Source organism: Panthera onca, chromosome F1 (genome assembly GCF_046562875.1).
Source record: "Panthera onca isolate mPanOnc1 chromosome F1, mPanOnc1 haplotype 2, whole genome shotgun sequence".
Taxonomy (NCBI): domain Eukaryota; kingdom Metazoa; phylum Chordata; class Mammalia; order Carnivora; family Felidae; genus Panthera; species Panthera onca.
In genome coordinates, this window is record NC_138355.1 from 38890454 (window position 1) to 38913811 (window position 23358).

General features: G+C 36.1%; 1 protein-coding gene across 5 annotated transcripts in view; it reads right to left on the bottom strand.

The window, feature by feature from the left end:
- Positions 1–1070: 1070 nt before the first annotated feature.
- Positions 1071–23358, bottom strand: part of ASPM (assembly factor for spindle microtubules) — a 56100-nt gene continuing 33812 nt past the window's right edge. For 3 of the 5 annotated variants that reach the window (XM_060644015.3, XM_060644014.3, XM_060644013.3), the window contains 11 exons: positions 17848–22602; positions 14937–15103; positions 13551–13644; positions 12204–12413; positions 11050–11199; positions 9999–10190; positions 9095–9287; positions 8789–8943; positions 7124–7300; positions 5797–5966; positions 1071–1236 (listed from right to left, as the gene is read on the bottom strand). In XM_060644015.3, coding sequence (XP_060499998.2) covers positions 1134–1236; positions 5797–5966; positions 7124–7300; positions 8789–8943; positions 9095–9287; positions 9999–10190; positions 11050–11199; positions 12204–12413; positions 13551–13644; positions 14937–15103; positions 17848–22602 — 6366 coding nt within the window. In that variant the 3' untranslated portion in view covers positions 1071–1133. Of the gene's footprint in view, positions 1237–5796; positions 5967–7123; positions 7301–8788; positions 8944–9094; positions 9288–9998; positions 10191–11049; positions 11200–12203; positions 12414–13550; positions 13645–14936; positions 15104–17847; positions 22603–23358 lie in introns of those variants that run through there. The other 2 variants (XM_060644018.2, XM_060644016.3) reach the window with 2 other exon arrangements.

Below are 23358 nucleotides of genomic sequence, written 5' to 3' on the forward strand. Positions count from 1 at the left end.
ATTTCTTATACTACAATTCCTTTAAATGAAAGAAAAAAAACCCAGAGCATTTGGGAGAGTCAACAAAAATCATGTTTGAAAAATACTGAGTACTAAGAATTCCTAGAACACTTTATTGGGAGAAAAAAAATAGCAAAGAAATATCACAAATTCTAGAGTTAACTTCAATATATTCTTTGATATACCACAACGGTCTTCAGAGCTATCCTAACCAAATCTCAGCCGATTTCAGATTAATTAGGTGTAATCCTTATTCTAACAAATTAGAAAACTAAGTAGTTAAGTGGTCTCTGCATTTTTAGCTACTACTGATTCATTTAAAAGTTAAAACCTTTTATGGCTTCCATATATGGACACATTTTGGGACACTATCAGATTTCAAACAGCCACTGGAATTAGGCTTTGGTGGCCCTGAAACCACACTGGGTTAGTATTGGTAATAGTGACCCAAAACTGTTGAAAATACCAAATTAGGTTTTAACACCTAATCATTATCAGGTCTATGTATATGACTAGGTGACAAGTTTCTCTTGTAAGCAACATCATACTCTTTCCAGGTCAAATTAGAACTCCAATCAGTTCAAAGGTAAGGGTTGTTAGTATATACAAGGGCAGGTGGAGTTTAATTTCCCTAGAGGAGCTCCCCTGCCTGTCTGGATGGTCCAGTCCGTCAAGGAAACAAATGGAGATGTTGTCTGGGGGCATTTGTGAGATTATTTTATCCCCTTGTCACTTCTAAGTGTGTTGGCAGAATCTCGTATTTTCAAAACTTGTTTTAGAAAAATGCTTCAATTAATCTATAAAATGAGAGTAATAAAGCTATTCTTTTCCCTTCTGGAATATGATTATATTCAGACTAATATAATATTTTAAGGTAACAGACACGAATAAGTGTTATAATCATTTCATGAGATAGTGGTTTCTCACAATCATAAAGCCATAAAATAACAAAAGAACAACAGTTTAGTTATTGTTTTATACATATATATGCATATATATATATATATACATTTTAATTTTAATACAAAATTGGATTTTAGAAGTTGTACAAAAGAAAGCCAAAAACACTCTACACATGCATGATTAGCTTTAATAGTTCTTTTTACTGTACATACTGAAAATGTTTACATTTACTAGTAAGGAATGCCAAGTGTGTCCATCACCATTTGAATAGCTTGTAGGGGATTTGTGATTTCTTCCATGTTATCTCTTCTCAAAACCCAATCTGGTTTAAGTCTGAAAAGAATAAAAATCTTGCATTAACAAAGTTCTTCTCTTCAAGGGGTTACCTTCACTGTTTTGTCTGAACTAAAATGTGGCTACTCCTGAGCACATTGCTTCCCTTTTAACAGGTGAGAGGGCTTCATATTATTGCCGTTTACTATTTTCAGGCATTTCTTGTCATCCTTCTTCCTTTGAAGTTTATGCTGTTTAGCTCACCACTGCCTCTGGGTCATCTGTCAACCTCCGGTGTTTTGTTCTTTGTAAACCTGGTTCTTGATCTTCTCTCAACTTTTGCCACCATTCTTAGTAACTTCAACATTCATGCAGCCCAAAAGCCAACAACCTCTTCTGTCAGTTTTTGCCCCTTTCCTTCTGTTCTACATTAACCAACCCTTTTCTACGAGATCACATAAGAGCCTTTGTCATCCCCAGAAAGTACCCCACCACTGACATCTCAATCTGAGGCTGCCATTCTCCCACCACTTCTGATCTATCCATGTCTTTTGATTTAATACGTTCACTGCACATATTCTTCCACCCTAAGATCTCTGATTCACTGACCTCAACATGTATCCATCCATCCATCCATCCATCCATCCATCCATCCATCCGAATGCTGATCTCACTTCCCTCCTTGTCTAGCTTAGGGCCATCAATATAATCCCCTTAGCAAATTTCATTAACGCTATTGTTCTCTATTAAATTCAAATGGAAGGTTCTATTTGGATTCCAAATTGAATTCAAATATCTGCCTTCTCCATTCCTGTACAGCTGAATAGGAAGAAAAGAAAAATTGCAGAAGCAGGCTGACTGATTTTATGTCAATAATTACAAAGTTAAATGGGTGCTTGAAATTGCCGAGTATGCTTCCTCTTTCTCCAAGATAACCATTTTATTCCTTTCTTCTTTTCAAATGTCCCTTCCATACATACCCTCCCTGGTCTGCTTTTGAGCTAATGTTTATAATCTCATACTTCATTAAGAAAATAGCATTCGTCAGAGGGGAGCTCATACATCTTTCTCACATAAATCCCTACTATGATATGCATTTCCATCTTCTTATTCTTTCCTGTTAAAAATCCAAATATCTATCAATTGTTAAGTGGTCAAAGCGTGGTATAGCCATACAATGGAATAGTACTCTGTGATAAAAGGAAATGAAATTTTAATTTATGCATCAACATAAGTAAACCTCAAAAACAGTAAGCTAAAAAAAGAATCCAGTCACAAAAAGCTATATACTGTATGATTCCATCTGGGTAACCATATAAAAAAGGCAAAACTAAAAGTACTGAAATAAGATTAGTAGTTGCCTGAATCTAGGGGCTAAAAGGAGACAACTGATTACAAAGAGGCGCAAGGTAACTTGGGTGTGATGGAAATATTTTATCTCAGTTGGTACTGGTTTCACAACTGTACACGTTTGTCAAAAGTCACTGAATTGCATACATATATAAAGGGTGCATGTATACACTGCTGGTAAATTCTACCTAAAAAAAGTGACTATATTGAAAAAAAGGGGAAGCTAGTTATTCATTCATGTTAATTACAGTTTTAAAAACATAATTAGTATTAAAACTTACCAATTCCTTAAGTAGAAATCATATATAGAAATGGTCCTCATTAATAAGTTTCAAGCAAGTGCTATTTTTATGTTATATTGTGAAATATGCAATCAAAATTTCAATTTGCAACTATTACACAGTTTGTTATAATGAGTAATTATAAAGCAAGCTGCTAATGTTAACCCAGGTCAAAAAATAGTGCATTGTCAACACTGTAGGATTTATGCCTGGCAGAGAAGTGCTGAGTCACAGAAATGGAGACAGGCAGAAAAGGAAGGAAGGAAGGAAGGAAGGAAGGAAGGAAGGAAGGAAGGAAGGAAGGAAGGAAATAAAACATCATAAGTTAATTTAGTTCATCAAAACCAATTAAATCTTTTATTAATAAGGTAAACTCAGAAAATGCTAACTTGATTATTTTAAAATAAAATTTTAATGTTGCTTCAATAAAATGTAAAAGTCATAGCTGAAGTTCTAATGTTATAAATTCTGGGTCATAAATAAATTCATAAATAATAACAAACTTGTCCCTTAAATCAGTATTATAATTCCAATTTAGACCTTCTAACAGAAGAATGTTCCTACAGTTCTCTATAACAGAAGACCGAATTTTGTCATAAAAAATTCAACAAATATTACACTTAAAAAGGATGAATTTTACTGTATGTAAACTGTATCCCAATAAACCTGACTTTACAAACTATGTAGTAGCATGGTTAAATTACTACCTAACTTTCTAAATGCTGACTCTATGCTCCTGAACTTTTAGCAACACAGAGCAGTAACAGACTTTGCAGCCTGGCACTGGTCTGGGGGTCACACTTATTAGAGTAGCACAAAAAGGTGTGAGGTGATTCAGGTTTGTTTTAGTGACAAGAATCATATTTAGATGGTCTTGTGTACCAGGAGACACAATATCGGGTGGTCTTATCTTTTTGTGATGTTGAGATTCATCAATGGATTTGACTACTGCCACAAACATCGATTTAATTCATCTAAAGCTTTTATCAAACATGCATGTTCATGGCCCAGAGCACACCTATTATTTCTTGAGGGGCTACAAAATAATAATAGTTTCATATACCTTCTGCATTTATTAAACAGAATTTTTTTTATAGAAAACTTTTCTACAACAACCATTTGGTTACCTAAGATATAGTATGTATAAAAAAAAAAAATGGGAAAGACTTGACTCCTTCCTTTTACCCGTAGTAAGTATCATGAGTGGTTTCTCTAGCATCCTTCAAGGGTAAGCAATGAGTTTTTTTAGTATCATTATAGACTCATCAATTTTTCATCTGATGTGTTGCACCTGTTTGCAGTCCTCATGACTCTGTGTCACTGCCTCACCACTGGCTTCCATCTTGTTGAGTCCAAGGGGCAAGTTTCACACCTCATCTAACAGCCTCTTAGCAGCAAGCTGAAGGGCTGATGTGCCGCCAGTCTGGAACAGCGTCTATCCAGTCAGCAATTCCTGTCCAGAGCTGTTGGCTGGTTCTTTCTCTTGTCTCAATTCTGGAGAAATTGGGGTTACTCTGAGGGTCAGTTTGGGGCATTCTTTTCTAGGTATTCTCTTCCCCTGAGGTGATCACGTTCATTGCGGTGGTCTTGAATGCTACCTAATGATTCCTGAATCTAATGATTACCTAATTTAAACCTCTAGACTGATTCTTCTGGCCAGAACCACAGCCCTGATTTTCTAATGGCTTGTTTGTCTTTTCCTCTAATTTCTCATAGGCACCTCAGACTTACCCAAAACAAAACCCACGCTTCAACGTCCCTTCCCACTCTATCTTCTGTCCTTCCTTACTTTTACTTCTTGTAATTATATCCCAGAGACAATTTCCTAGTCACAGCAATTTTAGCAGGCCCTCTGAGTGATACTCTATCCTAATAGCAACCACAATCTTTGATACTTTATTTGCTTATTTATGGTCATTCTCCTGAACTATGTAATTCCATGCTGTACAATAATCACAAGTCCAGCGCCTTAAAGCACAGGGTTCAACTCTATACCATTCTTACTCTGACACTGATGGAGGTGTCTACTTGGTTAACCAGGTAAGCTAACACCCATTTTTTTTTTAAACTTCTAAAGTTACATGTCTTAAACTAGTTAAGCTACTATTATCTCTATAGGTTGGCTGTTGGCTGAATGGTGGCCCCCACACCAAAATGATACATCCACATCCAAATCCTTAGCATCTGTTAATGTTACCTTATTCTGAAAGGGGGTCTCCACAGATAAACATAACTAAAGGATCTTAGGATAAGATCATCCTGTATTATTGGAACTGGCCCTAAATCCAACATATGTCCTTTTAAGAGACACAGAGGAGGGAGAAGGAGGAGAGGCCCATGTGAAGACAGAGGCAGAGAATGGAGTTATACAGCAACAAGCAAAAAACACCTAGAGTCACAGAAACTGCAAGTCAAAGACAGAGTCTGCCACAGAACCCTCAGAGAGAGTGAGGCCTTACTGACACCCTGGTTTTGAACTTCTGGTTTCAAGAATGTTCAGAGAATAAATGAGTCTGTGGTTATTTTTTACAGCAGTTCTAGGAAACTCATGCAAGGTCTCATAAAGAACTTCTCTAGAAGGAGAAATTTCAAGTACCAGGAGGATTATGGGAGGAGTTGGAAGTTGATATTTTGGCCACGAGGGATTTTTGGCAGCTTCCAAGCAGAATAGTTTGTCCTACATGCAGGAAAAAAAAGTTTATACGCCAAAGCTTATAAAAAGCTAATTTTCAGACTTAGCACTTAACTATTTAATACAATGAATTTATTGAATGACTAGTAAATACCCAAAGCCACGGTGTTATTGCTTCATTATTTACTGAGATCGTCTACTTTAGAGTTACCAAGGATTCTATTCTTACTCATATGTTGTTTCTCCACTCTCCAGCACAGTACCTTGCTTTATAGTACATACTCAGTAATGTTTGCTGAATGAATGAATGAATGAATGGATAGTGGCACAAAACTATAGAGTACATTTACTGCTTACCTTGAAACTATTCTGGTTCTTATGGGTGTTTCTGGAATAAATGGAATACTTATAGAAGAATTCTTCTTTTGGGTATAAAGTATTCTTTCAGTATTCATTTTATGTTTACGAGCTGTAAGTTTGTAGAGACTATAAATACGGTCAACAACTTTGGACCTACTTCGAACATCCTAAAAAAGAAAATGTACATTTATTAAAACTGGGAACAATTTTGTAGCCCTTCTATGCTAGTAAAAGCAACAATAAGAACCACTATAGTGTAAACTTACGAGCTTTTAACAAAATCAAAAGCCATTCTTTCCAAATTTAGCAGTTAGATTGGTTAACATTATATAAACTAATTTGTAAGACAATTATAAAAAAGGCAAATATTTGAGTTACCAAAGCCTGTGAATTTTCTCTCTTCCTAGTTTCCAACGTTATCCACTTGTCTCTTATAATACAACCCTAGGTCAAGTACAATTTCTTACCCAGACCACTGTATCTATATTTATATTTATATTAATATTTATATCTATAATTCTATCTCTATCTCTATCTCTATCTCTCTCTATCTCTATCTCTTATTTCCCTCCTTCCTGGTTTCCCTACATCCACACTGAACGGTCTTCATACATCCACATTTTCCCAAATCTATTCTTCAATCAGTAGCCAAAGTCATGTTAGAACCCAAACTGGAGCATACTCTCTTACGTAAATCCTTCAGTGGTTTTGTTCTCACAGTGAAGGCCAGAATCCTATTACAGCCTACGGTCAACTCTCTGCCGACTGTAACACCTAGAGAGGTCTCACCATGGAAAAACTTGAAATGTACTTACGGGTTACAACAAGAAGATGTGGAGCCACATATATGTGGTTTTCTACCTGGATAGGATCACTTGTTTCTTTCCTCAAGTAAAAGGGAAATGGCTATTTCTATAGCCATAGTACATTTTATTTTTGAAATTCAGTTTCTTTAATATGTTAGAAACACCTCTTATATCAACAAAAAAGGCAGGTTTGAACATATACAAAACCCTATTTAAATTGTGATAATTACTGGGGTGTCTGGGTGGCTCAGTCAGTTAAGTATTTGACTTCGGCCCAGGTCATGATCTCATAGTTCGTGAACTCGAGCCCCGTGTTGGATTCTGTACCGATGGTGCAGAGCCTGCCTGGGATTCTCTCTCTCTCTGCCCCTCCCCCACTTGCTCTCTATTTCTCTCTCCCTCTCAAAATAAATAAATGAACTTAATTAAAAATTGTGATAATTACTGAAGGAAAAGTGTAAAAGTCTTAGACCTGAAAACCTAGAAAGATACCTGAAAGAAAGATAATTAATACTTACAGAGGCTCGATTTGTTGTCTTCAATAAAATAGCTAACAAACAACAAGTTTTTGTAAAAATGCTTCCACCCTTGTCTGCAACTTTGTCACCGGGCTTTTCTCGGTACATTTGTAAAAGGTCCAATAGTGTGTCTATGCAGTTTTCTACATGGTAAACTGCTGCAGTGGTTTTCTCATACTTGAAGAGAACAGAAAGAAAGCAAAAGTTATAATAAATGCATATGCTCTTAGAAATAGCCCAAGCGGAAAGAAAGCTTAGGACCAACTTTTTGGACTATCTACAGCCAGTGCAAGGGACTTCATGAAATGAATTTTTGATATTACTATCATTTCTGAATCCATTTTATATGCATATCTGCACTGTAATTTTTCTCTTCCCACCTACTTTAAAGTGCCATAAAATGTGAATCAAATCTAGAATCCCTGAACATGAACACCTTGAAGTAAATAAAAACAAACTCAAAAACAGGGCAATTTTAGTGAGAATCTCTCAGGAAAAACAGAACTTATCTGTGATAGTTAATCATAGGGTAAAATACTGATAAAGGCTAAGATTTAATTAGTTACCCTACTGCATGCTTCTTGAGAGGAAGATGCACTTGCTTTAAAATAAAATAAATTTGAAACTAGTAAATTTAGGAGATATTTTTCCTGCCTCAATTATCTCATTGTATCACTAGATTCATATTGAAATTTGCCTGGGAACAAATCATGTGAAGGATACTAAGACAAAAATAACAACAAAACAATATTAGCAGTTCACATTTATTTGGTACGTCTATGTATGAAGCACATTATATATATTGACTCACTTTATCCTCACAATAACATTATAAGGTAGATACTATTACTGTACCCATTTTACAGTTAAAGAACATGAAGCACAAAGAGGCTAAGTAACCTAAAGTAAGCTGCAGAGCTATGATCTGAACACTGGTGTTCTTAACCACTCCTTCTCAGAAAGAAAATACTGGATAAAGTGCTCTAAGTTGTGGCTGAAGGGTTGGTTGGGGAAAAGAAATTTGTCATCTCAATACTTTTGATTACATGCATTTATAGTTTAGTACAGATATCTGCCACCAGTCCAACGCCAAAAACGTAAATTCTAATACCTATACACAGTATGACATACAGGGTAACTAAGTTGAAGCAATATCTTAATCATGTTTTGCCAGACATGATTATAAGAGGTTCTACTGCTTGGATACAATGCAGTGAATAAGAACACCAGTTCCAGAGGTGGACAAAAAATGGATCCAAATTCAGCCCTACCACTTATCACATTCAAGTGCTGAGGCAGGAGGCTTAATTTCTATAAGGATTACTATTCCTTCTCTATTAAACAAGAATAACATGAACTGCCTCAGAGGATATTGTTATGAACTAAATTAAATGATGCATGAAAAACGCTAGCGCATCGTAAGTACTCAATAAATGTTAGTAATCATTGTTATTAATATCATAAAGACAAGAAATAAAATCATAAAAAATTAGTGTTTCTATGTATAATTATGTTAATGCATTAAACATTTCCCCCACCTAAGACTCTTGCCCACAAAGTAATTCTAACTTGGCGATCTAAATTCCAGTGGTGAGCAAGCATGAACTTAATTTGCTGGATCAGATTTCTTGACCAATGAACAACTCATTATCAAAATGTTACTACCTTAGCGACATTAAGCAAGACTTGCACAGAGTATCTGATGACTTCCATACAAGGAACACTACGATTGCAACTTCGGATCAAAACAAATATTTTAGAAACTGCTCCACTCTGGGCCATGTTCTCACAGCAAAGTGGAGACAATCTAGTAACTACCTCTGAAAGGAGGAGAAAAAAAGAGAGAGAGAGAAATTAATTCACAGCAACAAAATGAAGTTTTAGCTAATATTGTATTATAACACTCTTTGCACACTCAACGGTAAAAATGCATTTCTACCCTCATACAAGCTATTGTTAAAACAAACTAACCTAGGTGCTTTAGAGCCTCAAGAATAGCAGAAAGGTGCTTATATGTCAAAAGATAATGAAGTGCAAGAGCAGTTCTTTTGTAGAGTTTGTTTTCTTCTCGAATCTCCCTATTAACAAGTTGAAGACTTAGTCGTATAGCTTTAATTTTTGTACCATCATTTTTCTTCCTCCAAGAGTATCCTCTCCATAATGCCTTAAAGAGACAAAACACAGTGATTGTAAGATTACAATCCATGATGTTTTGAATTTATATTTATAACTATTTCTACAAAACAAGTATTTTCCGTAAATTCATATGATGTAATCAGACACTTTGCAAATAAAATCTCAAGTCAGGTTCTAATAAATAGCAAAATCAATTTTTCTGGAAAGAAAAATATATATCATATTCCTGTATGTAACCTGAAGCATCATTCACTGACCAAAGATATCTAAGTCTATTTTTTTTTTTTTATTTTTTTATTTTTTTCAACGTTTTTTATTTATTTTTGGGACAGAGAGAGACAGAGCATGAACAGGGGAGGGGCAGAGAGACAGGGAGACACAGAATCGGAAACAGGCTCCAGGCTCCGAGCCATCAGCCCAGAGCCTGACGTGGGGCTCGAACTCACAGACCGTGAGATCGTGACCTGGCTGAAGTCGGACGCTTAACCGACTGCGCCACCCAGGCGCCCCTCTAAGTCTATTTTAAATGCTAAGGTATTTTTTCACGTCTTCATCATAAATGTCTCTAGGGAAATCTGAAAATAAAGGGCTTATCAATGACATAGCATTTATGAGTTATTTTATTGGTGAACCTCAGCTTTTTAAAATATATGTGGCTGTGTTTTTAACACGTTAGATGTCTCACGTAGGTGAATTATAAACCAGAGTCTGGAACTAACATCGTAATGTTTTCAGTTACCTGAATTTTAGTGATTCCATTATTAATTTTTTCTTTTTTTTTACGGAGGAGAAAACGGCGTACTGCTTTCTGTATTACTGATGCAGCTCTATTTTGCTGGCTCATATGTTCTTGAAGTTCACGCTGACTTTTTATGACACTGTGACATTTCTGAGCAAACCTCTTTTGCTGTAATCTTGTTCGAAACCATCTCTGTTTAAAACATTAGAGGCTTTGTTTTTTTTTTTAACTTCAGGTTTTTAAAATAAATAAATAGATACATACACATGCATACATAAATGAAATAAATAGAACATTAGATTGATATCTTTCAATCCTCCCCAGTGGCATTACTTCTCCACTCCATCTGGTACAAATCCTCTAGCACTCACTGAGCGGGGGGAGGGTGTGAATTTAACCCTGTACAACATGGCCTTCATTTCATAATTTATATAAATTCTATCAAGCTGTATGTGTTCTTCTGCAGTTTGTTTTCTAACTCAGTATTTTATATGTAAGTATATGTTAATGTATACAGAGTTCTTACCCAGAATACATAAAAACCTATAAATCATAAGAAAAAAGAAGATGCAAAAGAGAAATGGGCAAAGTATATGGAAAAAACAACCCATATATACATACATTAAGAAAAAGCACACAATACACAGATAATAATTTGAATAGTCAACACACGAAAGATTTTTTAGAACTGCTTGCAATCAAAGGAAATCCAAAGCAAAAATGAGATACAATTTGCCATTCATCAAAACAGCAAAACCCAGAGTCTTTTAATGCTGTGTGTTGGCAAGAATGTAGAAAAACAGGTACTCTCAGACTTTGCTACAAGTATAAATGAGTACAATTATTTCAGAAAATAATTCATAGCTTTATTCCTGTATCATAAAACATCAACCTATTTCTAGCCCATCAAGCCATCCTAAATATGTCATCCTAAAGCAAAAGGCTAAATATTATATGATCTTAGCATAAGGTATTTTGAAATTATTTATTAAAATAAAAAATTCATAACAAAAATTCTACCACATAGTTTTACTGTAAAGGAAAAGCCAACCTGAACACAGATGACTGAATTAACCTGCTTCTTAGCATTCTTCATAACCATGTGAAGTTTATATGCTCTTTGAATTCTAAGAGCAGACAGGTGACAATATGCAGCTGCTGTGAAGTGAAGAAGCCTAATTTTGGTTCTCTGTTCTGAAATCTAAAAGAGAAATAAAAAATTAACCGCACATTTGACTCTTAAGACAATCGATCAGTGTTTATTTTTGTATATCCTCCATACTGAATTATATAAATTAGCAATAATAAATTAACTTTTAATTACTGAAATTATTTACATTGATGGAACTCAAAGTGATTATAATCTTTTACTATACAATATTTCCAAATGTGTACCCCCTAACTCAGAGTATAAAAAAGCAAAATTATATTTTGGGCACTTTACTAAAGAACAGCATTTAATTTAACTGGACTACACAATAACAGTAAATAAAGCTTTCGATGTACTAACTATAATATGAGAAGTCTATGAATACAGTACTCACAAAAATGTTGGGAGAACTGTTGGGAGACGGTGATAGTAAGTCAGACAAAATTATCTGAGTGGATTTCTCCGGTTATTAGACAGTCTAGCACAAATCTAGCACAAGACTCTTTGCAGCAAAACCTCTCTATAGTGGCCTTTAGACCTCTAATTTGTATTTAATGAACACAGTAGAAGAGATTTCTCCTTTTTAATTTCAAATTTAAGTATTTTGTCTTTGACAGCGCTTTGCACATTGATGCCAAAAACGTTGTGACCTCCCCGGGAGGGATTCTTTCTTGCTGAAGATGTGGAAGTTATCACAGGAACAGTAGCTAACAACACCTCAGAGTTGCTGGGTGGTAGCAAAAGGCTACTTGAATGACAACCTCCTTCACATTTGGAGCTCCTCCCTCATCCTTCTTTCAGTTTCTTTGTTAAGATTCATTACAAGAAAAAAATTAGTTTGCATTTTTGGTGAGCATCTATGAGAAACAGGCTCATAAAACAAAAATCTATAGCAACCAGTGATCTTGTTATAGGCCTCTGCAGAAGCTGAGAGGTTATACTGGTTATATTATTAGTTCTGAAATTATTCTCCAAAATCTAAAATTTCTTAACACAATTTAACACCACACACCTTCATTTCTTAAGACTGAGGTATTGTACTTAAAAATACTTACTCTTTTCCTTACTAACCAACCGCGCACTAGTGCTTGTAGAACAACTGTAGATTTTTTTAATTCAACATATTTTATCCTTTCACACTTCCCGGCCTTCCTGGCTCGTATATATCTCTGTATGGTCAAAGCGGCAGACTTCTGCCGAAGAAAGACCTGCCTTCCTTTGTATCTTCTAAAATTCGCTTGAATCAAACAAGCAGCTTGATGTCTCTACAAGGAAAAATTTGTGAGTGACTTAACAGAAAGGAATAATAATTTCAACCCACTGGAGGCTTTTGAATTTCTCAATGAAAAATGAGATGGTGTAATTACGATTGTTTTTTTTTTTTTTTTTTACATTTTTAGCTTAAGAATGTCATATTTCATATATAAGGTGACTGTATGTAATTTCTACAGCTAAAAATTAGGTTTTTATGAAGGTGCAAGCCAAGGTCAATAGATATCTGGTGTTCTTTCCCTCTCATCTTCCTGATACTTCTCATTGTGAGGGAGAAAAGGACTAATGTTACCAAAGAACAAATACATTTAATAAAAGTGCTAGCAATATAGAGAACAGAATGGGCATTATAAACAACTACCAGGGAAGCTGTCTGTTGCTTTAAGAACCAAAGACTACATCTCAGAACCAGCACATCTTAGACTCCTCGATTATATAACATCTTGACAACCAATTCTAAGAAACCTAAAGAAGTATATAAATTAAAATGGGCACTCGTTCTGTTTTACAACATAGATTCCCCACCAACTAGCCGGATGACGTTGGGCAAGTCACTTTACCTCTCTAGACCTCAGTTTCCTCATTTGTAAAATAAGAATACTAACTACTTCAATTAATAATCACTACACCAGAGGGTTTTTATGAGGATCAAATTAGTAAATATACACTAGTAGGCATAATAATAATAGCTATATAATAATAGTGAATATTACATTGAAATTTACAAATAAAATTTTAATTTTGCTTTCTTTAATAAAAGACTATAGGTACTGCAGCTATTCTAAAACTTTGATGTTAAATATTTTGAATAGGCCACCAATTGTAGTTTAAAAAATTTTTATTGTTTGACTTATAGTAGACAAAATATGCTACACCTATTATGACTCTCTCCAAATAAATTATTTACTCTAAAATTTACTTCAAACTTGGGTTTCAGAATAGTTTTTAAATATAAATATACAAATTAATATATTCATAAAGTGCATTTTTAAGGGTGAATATAATTTTTAGTTGACTGCAATGACGTGTTTAAAATAAATGTATAGCTAACAAAAAAAACCAATTCCTTTTGTTTTCTTTCCTAAAATGGCTCTTTGCAAATGAGCTTTTTTCCCCCTTTCTTTACCTACTTTTATCATTAAGTGCTCATGAGCTATTCTTCCAGAAAGCATAGCTCTCCATTTTCTCTGAATGATAATTGTTGATGCTCTCATATTCAAAAACCTAAAAAGTAGGCATTGGAAAGCAATTACAAATTTCTTTAATTTACTCAGTAAGTATTTATTGCCCCCCCCCCCCACTACTTAATACTAGAGAAAGAAAAAATAAGAAAGGCAATGAAAGAAAAAAAGAAAGTGGAAAAGAACAATTTATACTTTAATTCTAGCAATCAGAATTCTACATACACACACACACACACACACACACACACACACACACACACGAAATGACACAATGAAAAAGAAGTTTTGCAATTGGCAATGTTCGTAGCAAGAAATATGAATTTCTAGAATGAGAAAGAACTCCAACCAGGATGAAAAGAAAGTACAATTATCCGGACCTACACAAAGCCTAGATAAAGGGGATGCTGACAGAAGTAACGGCAGAGTCTAAAATCTGGGTCCATATTGCAAGTGAGTCTTTGAGCAGATAGGAGCGGGTCACAAAAAGAACTTGGGAGATTAGAACAGCATCAGGCAAATGAGAAATGGAAATTTGTTTGAAAGGGAAGCCAGGTATCGTACAAATATCTGAAAAGAAATGTTCTGTAAGGAGAACTAGAGAAAAACTTAAAAACTAAGGGCCAGAGATTAAACGTTAGGGGCCAACATAGCAGTAACACATAAAAATTGAGAATGGATTTAACTTACATCATGTTGCCACATTTCTTAGAAAATAAAGCTGAGCACCAATGAGAAAAATTCAAGATTTTGGTACAGGAAACTTAGGTACTACTGGTCCTTAACAGCTGATAGCAGCAACTATATCTTTATATGGTAAGCACTGAGCTTCCACCTGTGGAATTTATCAAGAAACTCTTCTAACATTAGAGTCTCTCCTAAAACAATCTTTAAAACCATCACTGATATAATAATTCATCAATTCTGGTAACTGGGGGAAAATTCTTACACTGTGAAATAAAAAAATAATATAGATAATCTGATAAGAGCTTCAGAAAATGTGTTTCAAAGAAATGAACTAGGAACAGGAAAATACAATGAACAAAAATAAGTTGGTAATTAGGTCTTCATTAAAGTAAAATAGGGGGGCTAATATAAAGTAAAAAGAGAAAAAGAAAAAGAAAAAAGAAAAATGATTGTATCAAGGCTCTATCTCAAAAAATAAGAGTCTTATTTTGTTTCATCAGTGGAGATAACACTAACAAAAGAAACCATACAAGCTAGGCATAGCAAATATTTAAAAGACAAAGAAATAAGCAGTATTATTTTATATAAAGACTTAGCTACCACACACACAGACCCTCATACTCCCCTAACACAGCTATGATACATTACCGTGTTCTCTCCAGTTTGGTATAGAAACAACCTTGAATGACTTTAACAGCTTTTAATATAGCTAGATATTCTTTACGTGCTTTCCAAGACCTATACCAGGCTTGAATCTTGCAAGCAGCTTTCACTTTACATAAATACTTCCTGGCTTTATAGCTCCTCCACGCAGCCTATTAAATACATAAATATAAAAAATATGCAAGGATATGTATTTTTTTGTTGTTAATTGAAAAAAAATCAGTATTAAAGATAGCTAATGTAATGCTAAGTAGACAAAAATCAATTGCAGAAATATAGTCATATGATGACTCTTCTATTAGGCTCATTCATTCCTGACATAGATGAGCCCCCTGAAACAGTGCGGCTTACCACAGTGAACACCTATTATATGCTTTATCACACGTACCCTGGCTGGCTGACAGCTAAGCCTAATATAACCTTAACAAATATTCCTAAATTTTAATATATGTATAATGTCTGAAAAGCCAGATGCGTGCATTGTCCTTACTATCTCAATCCGTTTGGAAGAACAGAAAGCAAAGGAACACACTGACTACTTATTGGGAAGGAACAGGAATCTCTCGTACCTCCCACCCACTTCCCTCACATGTATCCCGGGTTTTGTGTCCAGGCTGCAGCAAAATCCTGAGAGCAACTATCTGTCTGAGGACTATCAGTTTTTCCAATTTCTGCAACCTTGCAGCTGACTACATGTGTAAGTGACAGCTATAACCTATTAAGCCCTTCGCACTAAGCACTATTAAAACCTTATAATAACATAGGTAGATAATATTTAATCTAGAGACGAGTAAACAAGGCCCAAAGAAATTGAGTAACTTGTTGATGTGCAGGTAGTAAGTGGAAGAAGTACCTTTATTCTTTACAAATATCTTGTGAGATGATTATTAAGATCTCTATTTGACAAAACAGAAATCAACGTTGACGAAGAAGAGACTTGTTACACCACAAGGCCAGTAAGCGACAGAGTCAAGATCTGAACCCAAGTCTTGACTCCAAACAGATACTGCAGCCACAATCTACATGGGGATCAAGCTCCAAATTCAGCTGACAAGCAAGAATTACTCTTGTGATGTCCTTAACTTACTCAGAGCACATTATATATGGCTTTTATGTAAACAAACCTGAACACCAACATATTGGTATTCACAGTAGGAGCCAGGCATCAGTATTTCTAAAAATTCTAAGTGATTTCAATGTGCACTAAAGTTTGAGACCATGAAGGATATGTTAAAAACCAGACGTGTAAAGTATAATTTTTAAATGTAATCATGTATGAGAAAAATAGTCAAAATTTCCTAAGATTGTTACTGTGGCTTTTCTGTCATTTCAACTGAATATAACCCTAACTAACACATCTAGTTAACACATTTCAACCCTTAACTTCTTGGCAGCATTTGGAATTTGAGCATTCGTTTCTTCTTCCCTCAATCCTTGGTTTCTTGATACTATAAATCTTTCAGTTTTCTTGTTCCCTCTTACTACCATGTGTTGGCTTCTCCTCTCAATGTTCTCACATGCTGACGTTCTTCAGTGTTGGAGTCCCCAGCAGGCTCTCTCCTTTTACCCATTTTCCACATTACTCCTACGTGATCCCGTCACTCCATGACTTCAACGATGCTATGTATGCCAATAATGTAGAAGTCAAATTCCGAAATCTGTACTACTCTCCAAACACAGCCAGCTGCCTTGCTAGACACTTCAACTTCATCATGTACCTCAAACTGCACACCTCATCAATCTTCCAGTCTGCTCCTCTCTGCTGCCTCTGTCAGCAAATGGTAGCATCTGCTGTTACTTAAGTCGCGCACGTGGCTTGAAAGCTCGTTTAGGCTCTATGTGATGCAAGTACTACGCCCTCCACTCAAACGAATCCTTGCAATCCCATTGCCACCACTAAACTATCTTTCACCTGACCTACTGCCAACAGCCTCCTGGCTGGTCTCTCTGCTTCTAGTCTTGCTCCCCTTCCAGTCCCTCTTCCACATTATTGTCAGAGCAATTATTTTCAAAATAAAAATATGATTCTGGTCTTCTTTTTAAACTCTTCTAGAACTTCTTTTAATCCGATGGAAAAAGACTACCCTTCTATGTCTTACAAAGCTATCCACAATCTCACTCCCTCTATTGCCATCCTGGTCTCCAATCACTCTTTTCACAGTACTACACACACTCTTGCTCTAGTTTTTGAACTCCCTGTTATCTCCTACAACTAGAATGTTCCTTGGATATATTTTAGTGGGCTCTTTCCAATTCATTCTTGAGCATAACATCTCAACTTAATATATGTATAATTTAATATATTATACATATGCATGTTAATATAATGTATATATAATATATAAATATTATACATACATATTAATATAATGTGTATATATATGTTATATGTAATAATAATAATAATAATAATAATAGAATGAAAAAAATAATATAAAATTGCTTTGGAAACCAGAAGTGCTAAATGCTCTGAATAAACTACACCGGCCTATCTAGCTTAAGTAGGTCTTATTAGCAGATTGGTAGAGGGATAAAATTATACCATTTGGCCTAAACTTGGCCAAATATCACTTTACCTTAGCTTAAATTTCTCACTTAAAAAATAATTTTACTCAAAAGAGTAAAACTATAATCAAACTATATTCTCAAAATTAACACCCACTGAAATGCAACAAGCGTAGAGCGATCATGTCCAGAGGAATTCTAGTTCTGCACTGTCTTAGCTGAATTATTAGTTCCCTTTTCCCACGCTCAAAAACGTTCCATTTTGGAAGAAAAGTGAAATGGTCATGTAAACTAAGTATTATGTTTTATGATCTGCTTAAACTCATTTTATAAATCTAACAAATATTGGTTCAGGAAAGAATGCAAGCGTTACATTTAAATGTACAAGTACCTGGATTTTTATGGTGCTATCCTTAATTTTCTGAAACTTTCGTTTCTGTATAAATCCTCTTGTTCTAGCTTGAATAATGATAACACTGCTCCTAACGTGTAAATATGCTTCTCTTTGAGGTTCTGCAGACAAAAAGCCTCTGTGGTGATTTTGTAAAACCGATGCTGCTTTCCTATACAATAAAAACTGCTTTCTTGCTTGCCATGTCCTGAAATACTGCTGTAGGGTTACAGCAGCTCTTTTCTGCTGGACAAATCTTCTCCGATACACAGCCATCTGAAGGAAGGACTGAATTCGTAGGGCAGCAGGCTTCTGTGTTTCCAATATTTCTGTGGCCGTTTTACAAAAAGCTTTTTGAATCGTTACTGCAGCCCTGCCCTGGGAATGACACTCTGCCTCCTGTGAACAAGCAACTAGAGAAGCTCTATGCCACTTCTGAATCCTAAGTGCTGAGCTTTGCACAGCTTCATACGGAGTTTCAGTTCCGTGGCGGCAGAATGCAGATCGCTTCTCAATGGCTGCCATCTTTGCCTCAGATAGGTTTTTCAGTTTCTGTCTAACTTTCATGCCTCTAAAAGCAGCCTGAATAATTCGTACAGATTTCTGTAGTGCTAAGAAATTGTTTCTTTCCGTTTTGACCCTGACGTATGACCTATAATAATACTGTATAAGAACAACGGCAGTTTTCTTTGCCCGATAATCAAGTTTGGCCCTATGCATTCGGTAGAGTGACTGAATTAGGGTGGCAGCCAGGTGCATACGCTGGATATCCTTTCGGACCTTAAAGCCTCTGTAGGAAGACTGTATACAAATGACCGCTTGGGTACGCACTGCAGTTAGTGCTCTGTATCTCCTCTGAACAAAGACTACTTTTGCTCTGAAGTGCAGATAATGCTTCCTTACTTTGGAGGCCTTAAGATGCTTCTGAAGAACAGTGGCGGCCTGATGCTGCTCCTGAATCTGTTTCCTTATGATCATGTCCTGGAAATCTGCCTGAACACAGGCCGCTACTTTCCTAAGTGCATCGTGTTGAAGTGCTTTCCTCTTCTTTGCTCTATATATTTTTTGGATTACTTCTGTGGCCCACTGAATCTTTCGGTAAAAAAGATACTGTCTATACATTCGATATGTGCTTTGTATTACGATAGCAGCTCTGTGTTTTTCTCTTAACAGCTGTCTTGCTTTCATTCCCTTATATGCAGCCTGAATGACCAAAGCAGAATGTCTTTGTCGGACATAATTTTCTCTTTGCAGTTTTGCAGCTCTGTATATTCGGTAATGTTGCTGAATTAGAATTGAGGCATGTTTCCAAGCCTGAAAGGTAACATACGTCCTGTGCATTCTGTAAGTGGCCTGGATGAGAGCTGCAGCCCTGTGCATCGCCTGAACCTTCTTCTTTGCCATCAGTCTTCGGTAAGATGACTGGATTGTAATGACCGCCTTTTGTACTTTCAAGAATTGATGCAAGTGACGCCTGGCACACGTGGTGGCCCGATATCTCCTCTGCACAAAAACAGCAGCTTTTTTGAGGGAAACAAATCTTTTCCTTACCACTAAACCCCTAAACCTGCTCTGAATAAGCACGGCAGAGGAATGCATCATTTTCAAATGCCTTCTCGCTTTCATACCCCTAAATGCAGCCTGAAGGATCAGGGCAGAATGTCTTTGTCGGAGATAACGTTGTCTCTGCAGTTTGGCAGCCCTGTTCGCTTGGTGTCGCTGCTGGATTACAACGGAGGCTTGTCTCACGGCCTGGTACCTCACGTGTGCTCTGTGCATTCTGAAAGCTGCCTGGATGACAGTGGCAGCCCTGTGCATCTCTTGCATCTTTTTCCTTACCACCCATCCTCTGTATGATGACTGGAGTGTAATGACCGCCTTTTGTAACTGCAGGAATTGTTGTAAGTGATGCTTTGCACAAACAGTTGCACGGTATTTTCTCTGAACCCAAAGAGCGGTTTTCCTGAGAGACAGAAATCTTCTTCTCATCTTCAGAGTTCTAAATCTCCTCTGAATCAGAGTTGCAGCTAAATGCATCATTCTTAAATGTCTTCTAGCTTTCATCCCCCTAAAACCAGCCTGAATGCATATGGCGGAATGCCTTAATTTGTTATACCTTTGAAATTGTACGTTTCTCTCCTTCACTGCCCGGTACCTCTGCTGTACTGTTTGTGTTACCTTCTTTAACTTATTAAAATACGTTTGCTGTCTGTATCTTCTGTAACAGGACTGAATGCGTATTGCTGCATTCTGCATCTTCCTGAGAGTCTGTCTAACTCTTACTCCTCTAAAACTTGCCTGAAGAACAGTAACAGCTTTCAAAATTGTCAGGTACTTTGCACGCTGAATTTTACCTTGACAATATGCTCTGTATCTTACCTGAATGAGGACAGTTGCTGTTCTCATTTTGTGGTATCTTACTTTTGCTTGATGCATTTTAAACATGGCTTTAATGAAAGTGGCTGCTGTGTGCATGTGTTGAATACGTCTTCTCACTCTAATACCTCTAAAAACAGCTTGAATTTTAACTGCTGTCTTCTTTAAATTAAGATATTCCTTACGTTGACGGTTTGCAATTTTGATATTTCGATACCATCTCTGAATTAGAACAGCAGAAGCTCTGTAGGTTGCATAGTTTTTTTTGGCTTTGTAAGCTCTATATGTAGACTGTATAGCGACTGCCGCTTTGTTGTACTCCTTTATTTTTTTTCTTACTCTCATACTTCGGTAAGCAGACTGTATGATGACTATGGCCGCTTTGGTTTTCAGATACAACTGACGCTGTCTCCTTCCAATCCTGTACGCCCTATAATACATTTGAATCAGACGAGCAGCTTTTTTCATGATGTCCCACTTCTTTTGCTGCACATGCATTCTGTAGTATGACTGTATGATGACAGCACATTTGTGCTGCTTTCGAATCTGCCTTCTCACTATTTTTCCCTTCCACGTAGACTGAAGCATCAGTGCTGCGTTACGGAGCTCAGTGTATTCCATACGTTGCTTCTTTCCCGCGCTCCATGCTCTCAGATGTTGCTGGATGACTAATGCTGCTGTTTTGAACAATCTGAACCGTTTCTGGGTTTGGGCCATTCTAAAAGCAGACTGAATCCTCACTGCAGCTTGAAGTTCCCTTCTGATCTGCGTTCGAACTTTCCAACCACGATAAGCAGATTGGAGAGAAATCACAGCTGCCTTTGTCTCTAAAAATTGCATTCTTACATCACGAACAGTCCTGTATGTCCTGTACCATCTCTGAATCTTGATAGTAGACTGAAGCACATACTGATATTTCTTCCTTTTACTATAGCCTCTAAAAGCAGTTTGAATTTTAAGAGCAGCTATAGATTGCTGTTTGATTAGCTGGCGTACTTTATAACCTCTGTAAGCTGCCTGCACACAAGTAACTGCTCTTTTAACTTGCAGGAAGTTCTTCCTCTGACTGACCTGTGCTTTGTAAGCGCGATAGTAATTCTGAATGACAACAGCTGCTTTATACATTTCCAGGTAGTGCTGCCGCATCTTTCTCATTCTGAAATAAGATTGTAGTGAAACAGCAGCTTTTCTCTGTGACCTCATCTGCTTTCGAACGAGGTGACCTCTAACAAAAGCTTGCAGTTTGACACAAGATTCCCACATCTGGACATATTCTTCTCTCTTTAGTGCAGCCACTTTTATGGACCGGTACCATTGCTGGATAAATAGTGTGGCTGCTCTCAGATGTAAATACTGTTTATGAGTCTGTTTCATCTTGACAATTGACTGTAACTTTACTGTAGCATGTTTCAGTCTCAGAAATTTTTTTCTGGAAATATAAGCTCTATAATATGATTGAATTTTTATAATGGATGTGAGGATGTGAATAAACTTTCTCCTGGCTTGCATCCCTCTATATGCAGACTGTAGAACAATGACAGCAGAACGGGTTTTCTGGTAAGATGCTAGAGCCCTCTTGGCTAAAATAGAAGCTCGAAGATGAATCTGAATTATAAGGGCAGCTTTCTTTATCTTCTTATATTTCTGTAATTGCTGATGCATTCTTACTTGTGCCTGCAATTTGATAGTAATTTTCTTAAGGTTTAGAAATCGAAATCTGTCTCGTCTCATTCTCCAGTATGACTGAAAAACACAAGCAGCCCTAATTTGTCTGCGTAAATTACGAGCTTTCATCCCTCTGAAAGCAGCCTGTAGTTGAATGGCTGCAGCCCGTTTCTGCAAATAGTTGGCGCGCTCAGTCTTTCCTTTCAGATGTGCTCTGTAGAACTTTTGGATAGTCAGTATAGCCTCTTTTCTTCTTTTGTATGACTTTTGGGCTTGAAGGCACCGAAACCTTGTCTGAATGATAACAACACAAGATCTAAGGTGAATATATTTCTGTAGTTCTTTGTGCATTCTATACCATGACTGTATGACAACAGCAGATTTTTCTTCTTTAGCTCGTTTCCTGACATGCCATTCTCTAAAAGCTCTTTGCAATATTATTGCAGCTTTTATTTGTAATTGCATTTTATGTTGCTTCCATCTTCTGAACACAGACTGGATTATAAGAGATGATGATTTTAGCATCTCATATCTCTGTTGATCATGTTTCCTTCTTAAATAAGCAAGCCAATGTCTCTGAATTGTAACTGTAGCCCAACGATATCGTTTGTAAGAAGTAACTGCTATTATCATTCTTATCCTAGATTGCAGGATGACTGAATAATACTTCAATTTCAGAAACTGTTTTCTAGTGGAATATCTTCTCCAATACCTCTGAAATGTAAGAAAGGACACAAAGTAAAACAGACATAACTTTCTATACTTAACACCTCTGCAAGTATTTTTCCTAATATTTTGCTTAAAAATAAACAAGTTAAATTAAAAAAACAATATATTTTTGGAAATTACTTGTCTCTTTTGTTTTTGTTTATGTTTGTAGTTATGTAGTTTCTATATTGACACAGCTGTAGCCAATTCAGAAATCATGATCTCAATCTTAATGGTATTTATATTGCATCTGTGTTTCAGAAACATAAGAAATATAAGCAAGTTTATGTTCTATTAGAATAACATATAAGAAACAGTCAAAATAAAATTATAGTGACATTCTGCTATCTATTGATTCTAAGTAATTTCCTATAAATATACCTTTAGATTTTGTATTTTCTCCTTAATATCAAGACTGCTAAGCTATCTGGTAATGATTGGAAACTGTTTACGTGATGGACCCTGTTCAGGTCTAATAGTTTAAACACAGGAATTTGAGAAACAAGTGAGACAGATCACTCTCATTTTTCTCATTAAAAATAAAATTACTTCTTCCCAAATTTTGGAATTATAGACTCATGGTCAAAAAGTAGTATTCTGAAAAGATCTGAGAAATGACAAACTGTTTATTTCTTGAATAGCCAAGGTTGCTTCCTTCTCATACTACCCACGGTCCCTAATTCCTTCGTCAGGGTGAGGGTTGGGGAAGAATTCCCTACTGCAGATGAATTTTCCTTACACATAAGGAAAACATTTTAGGGG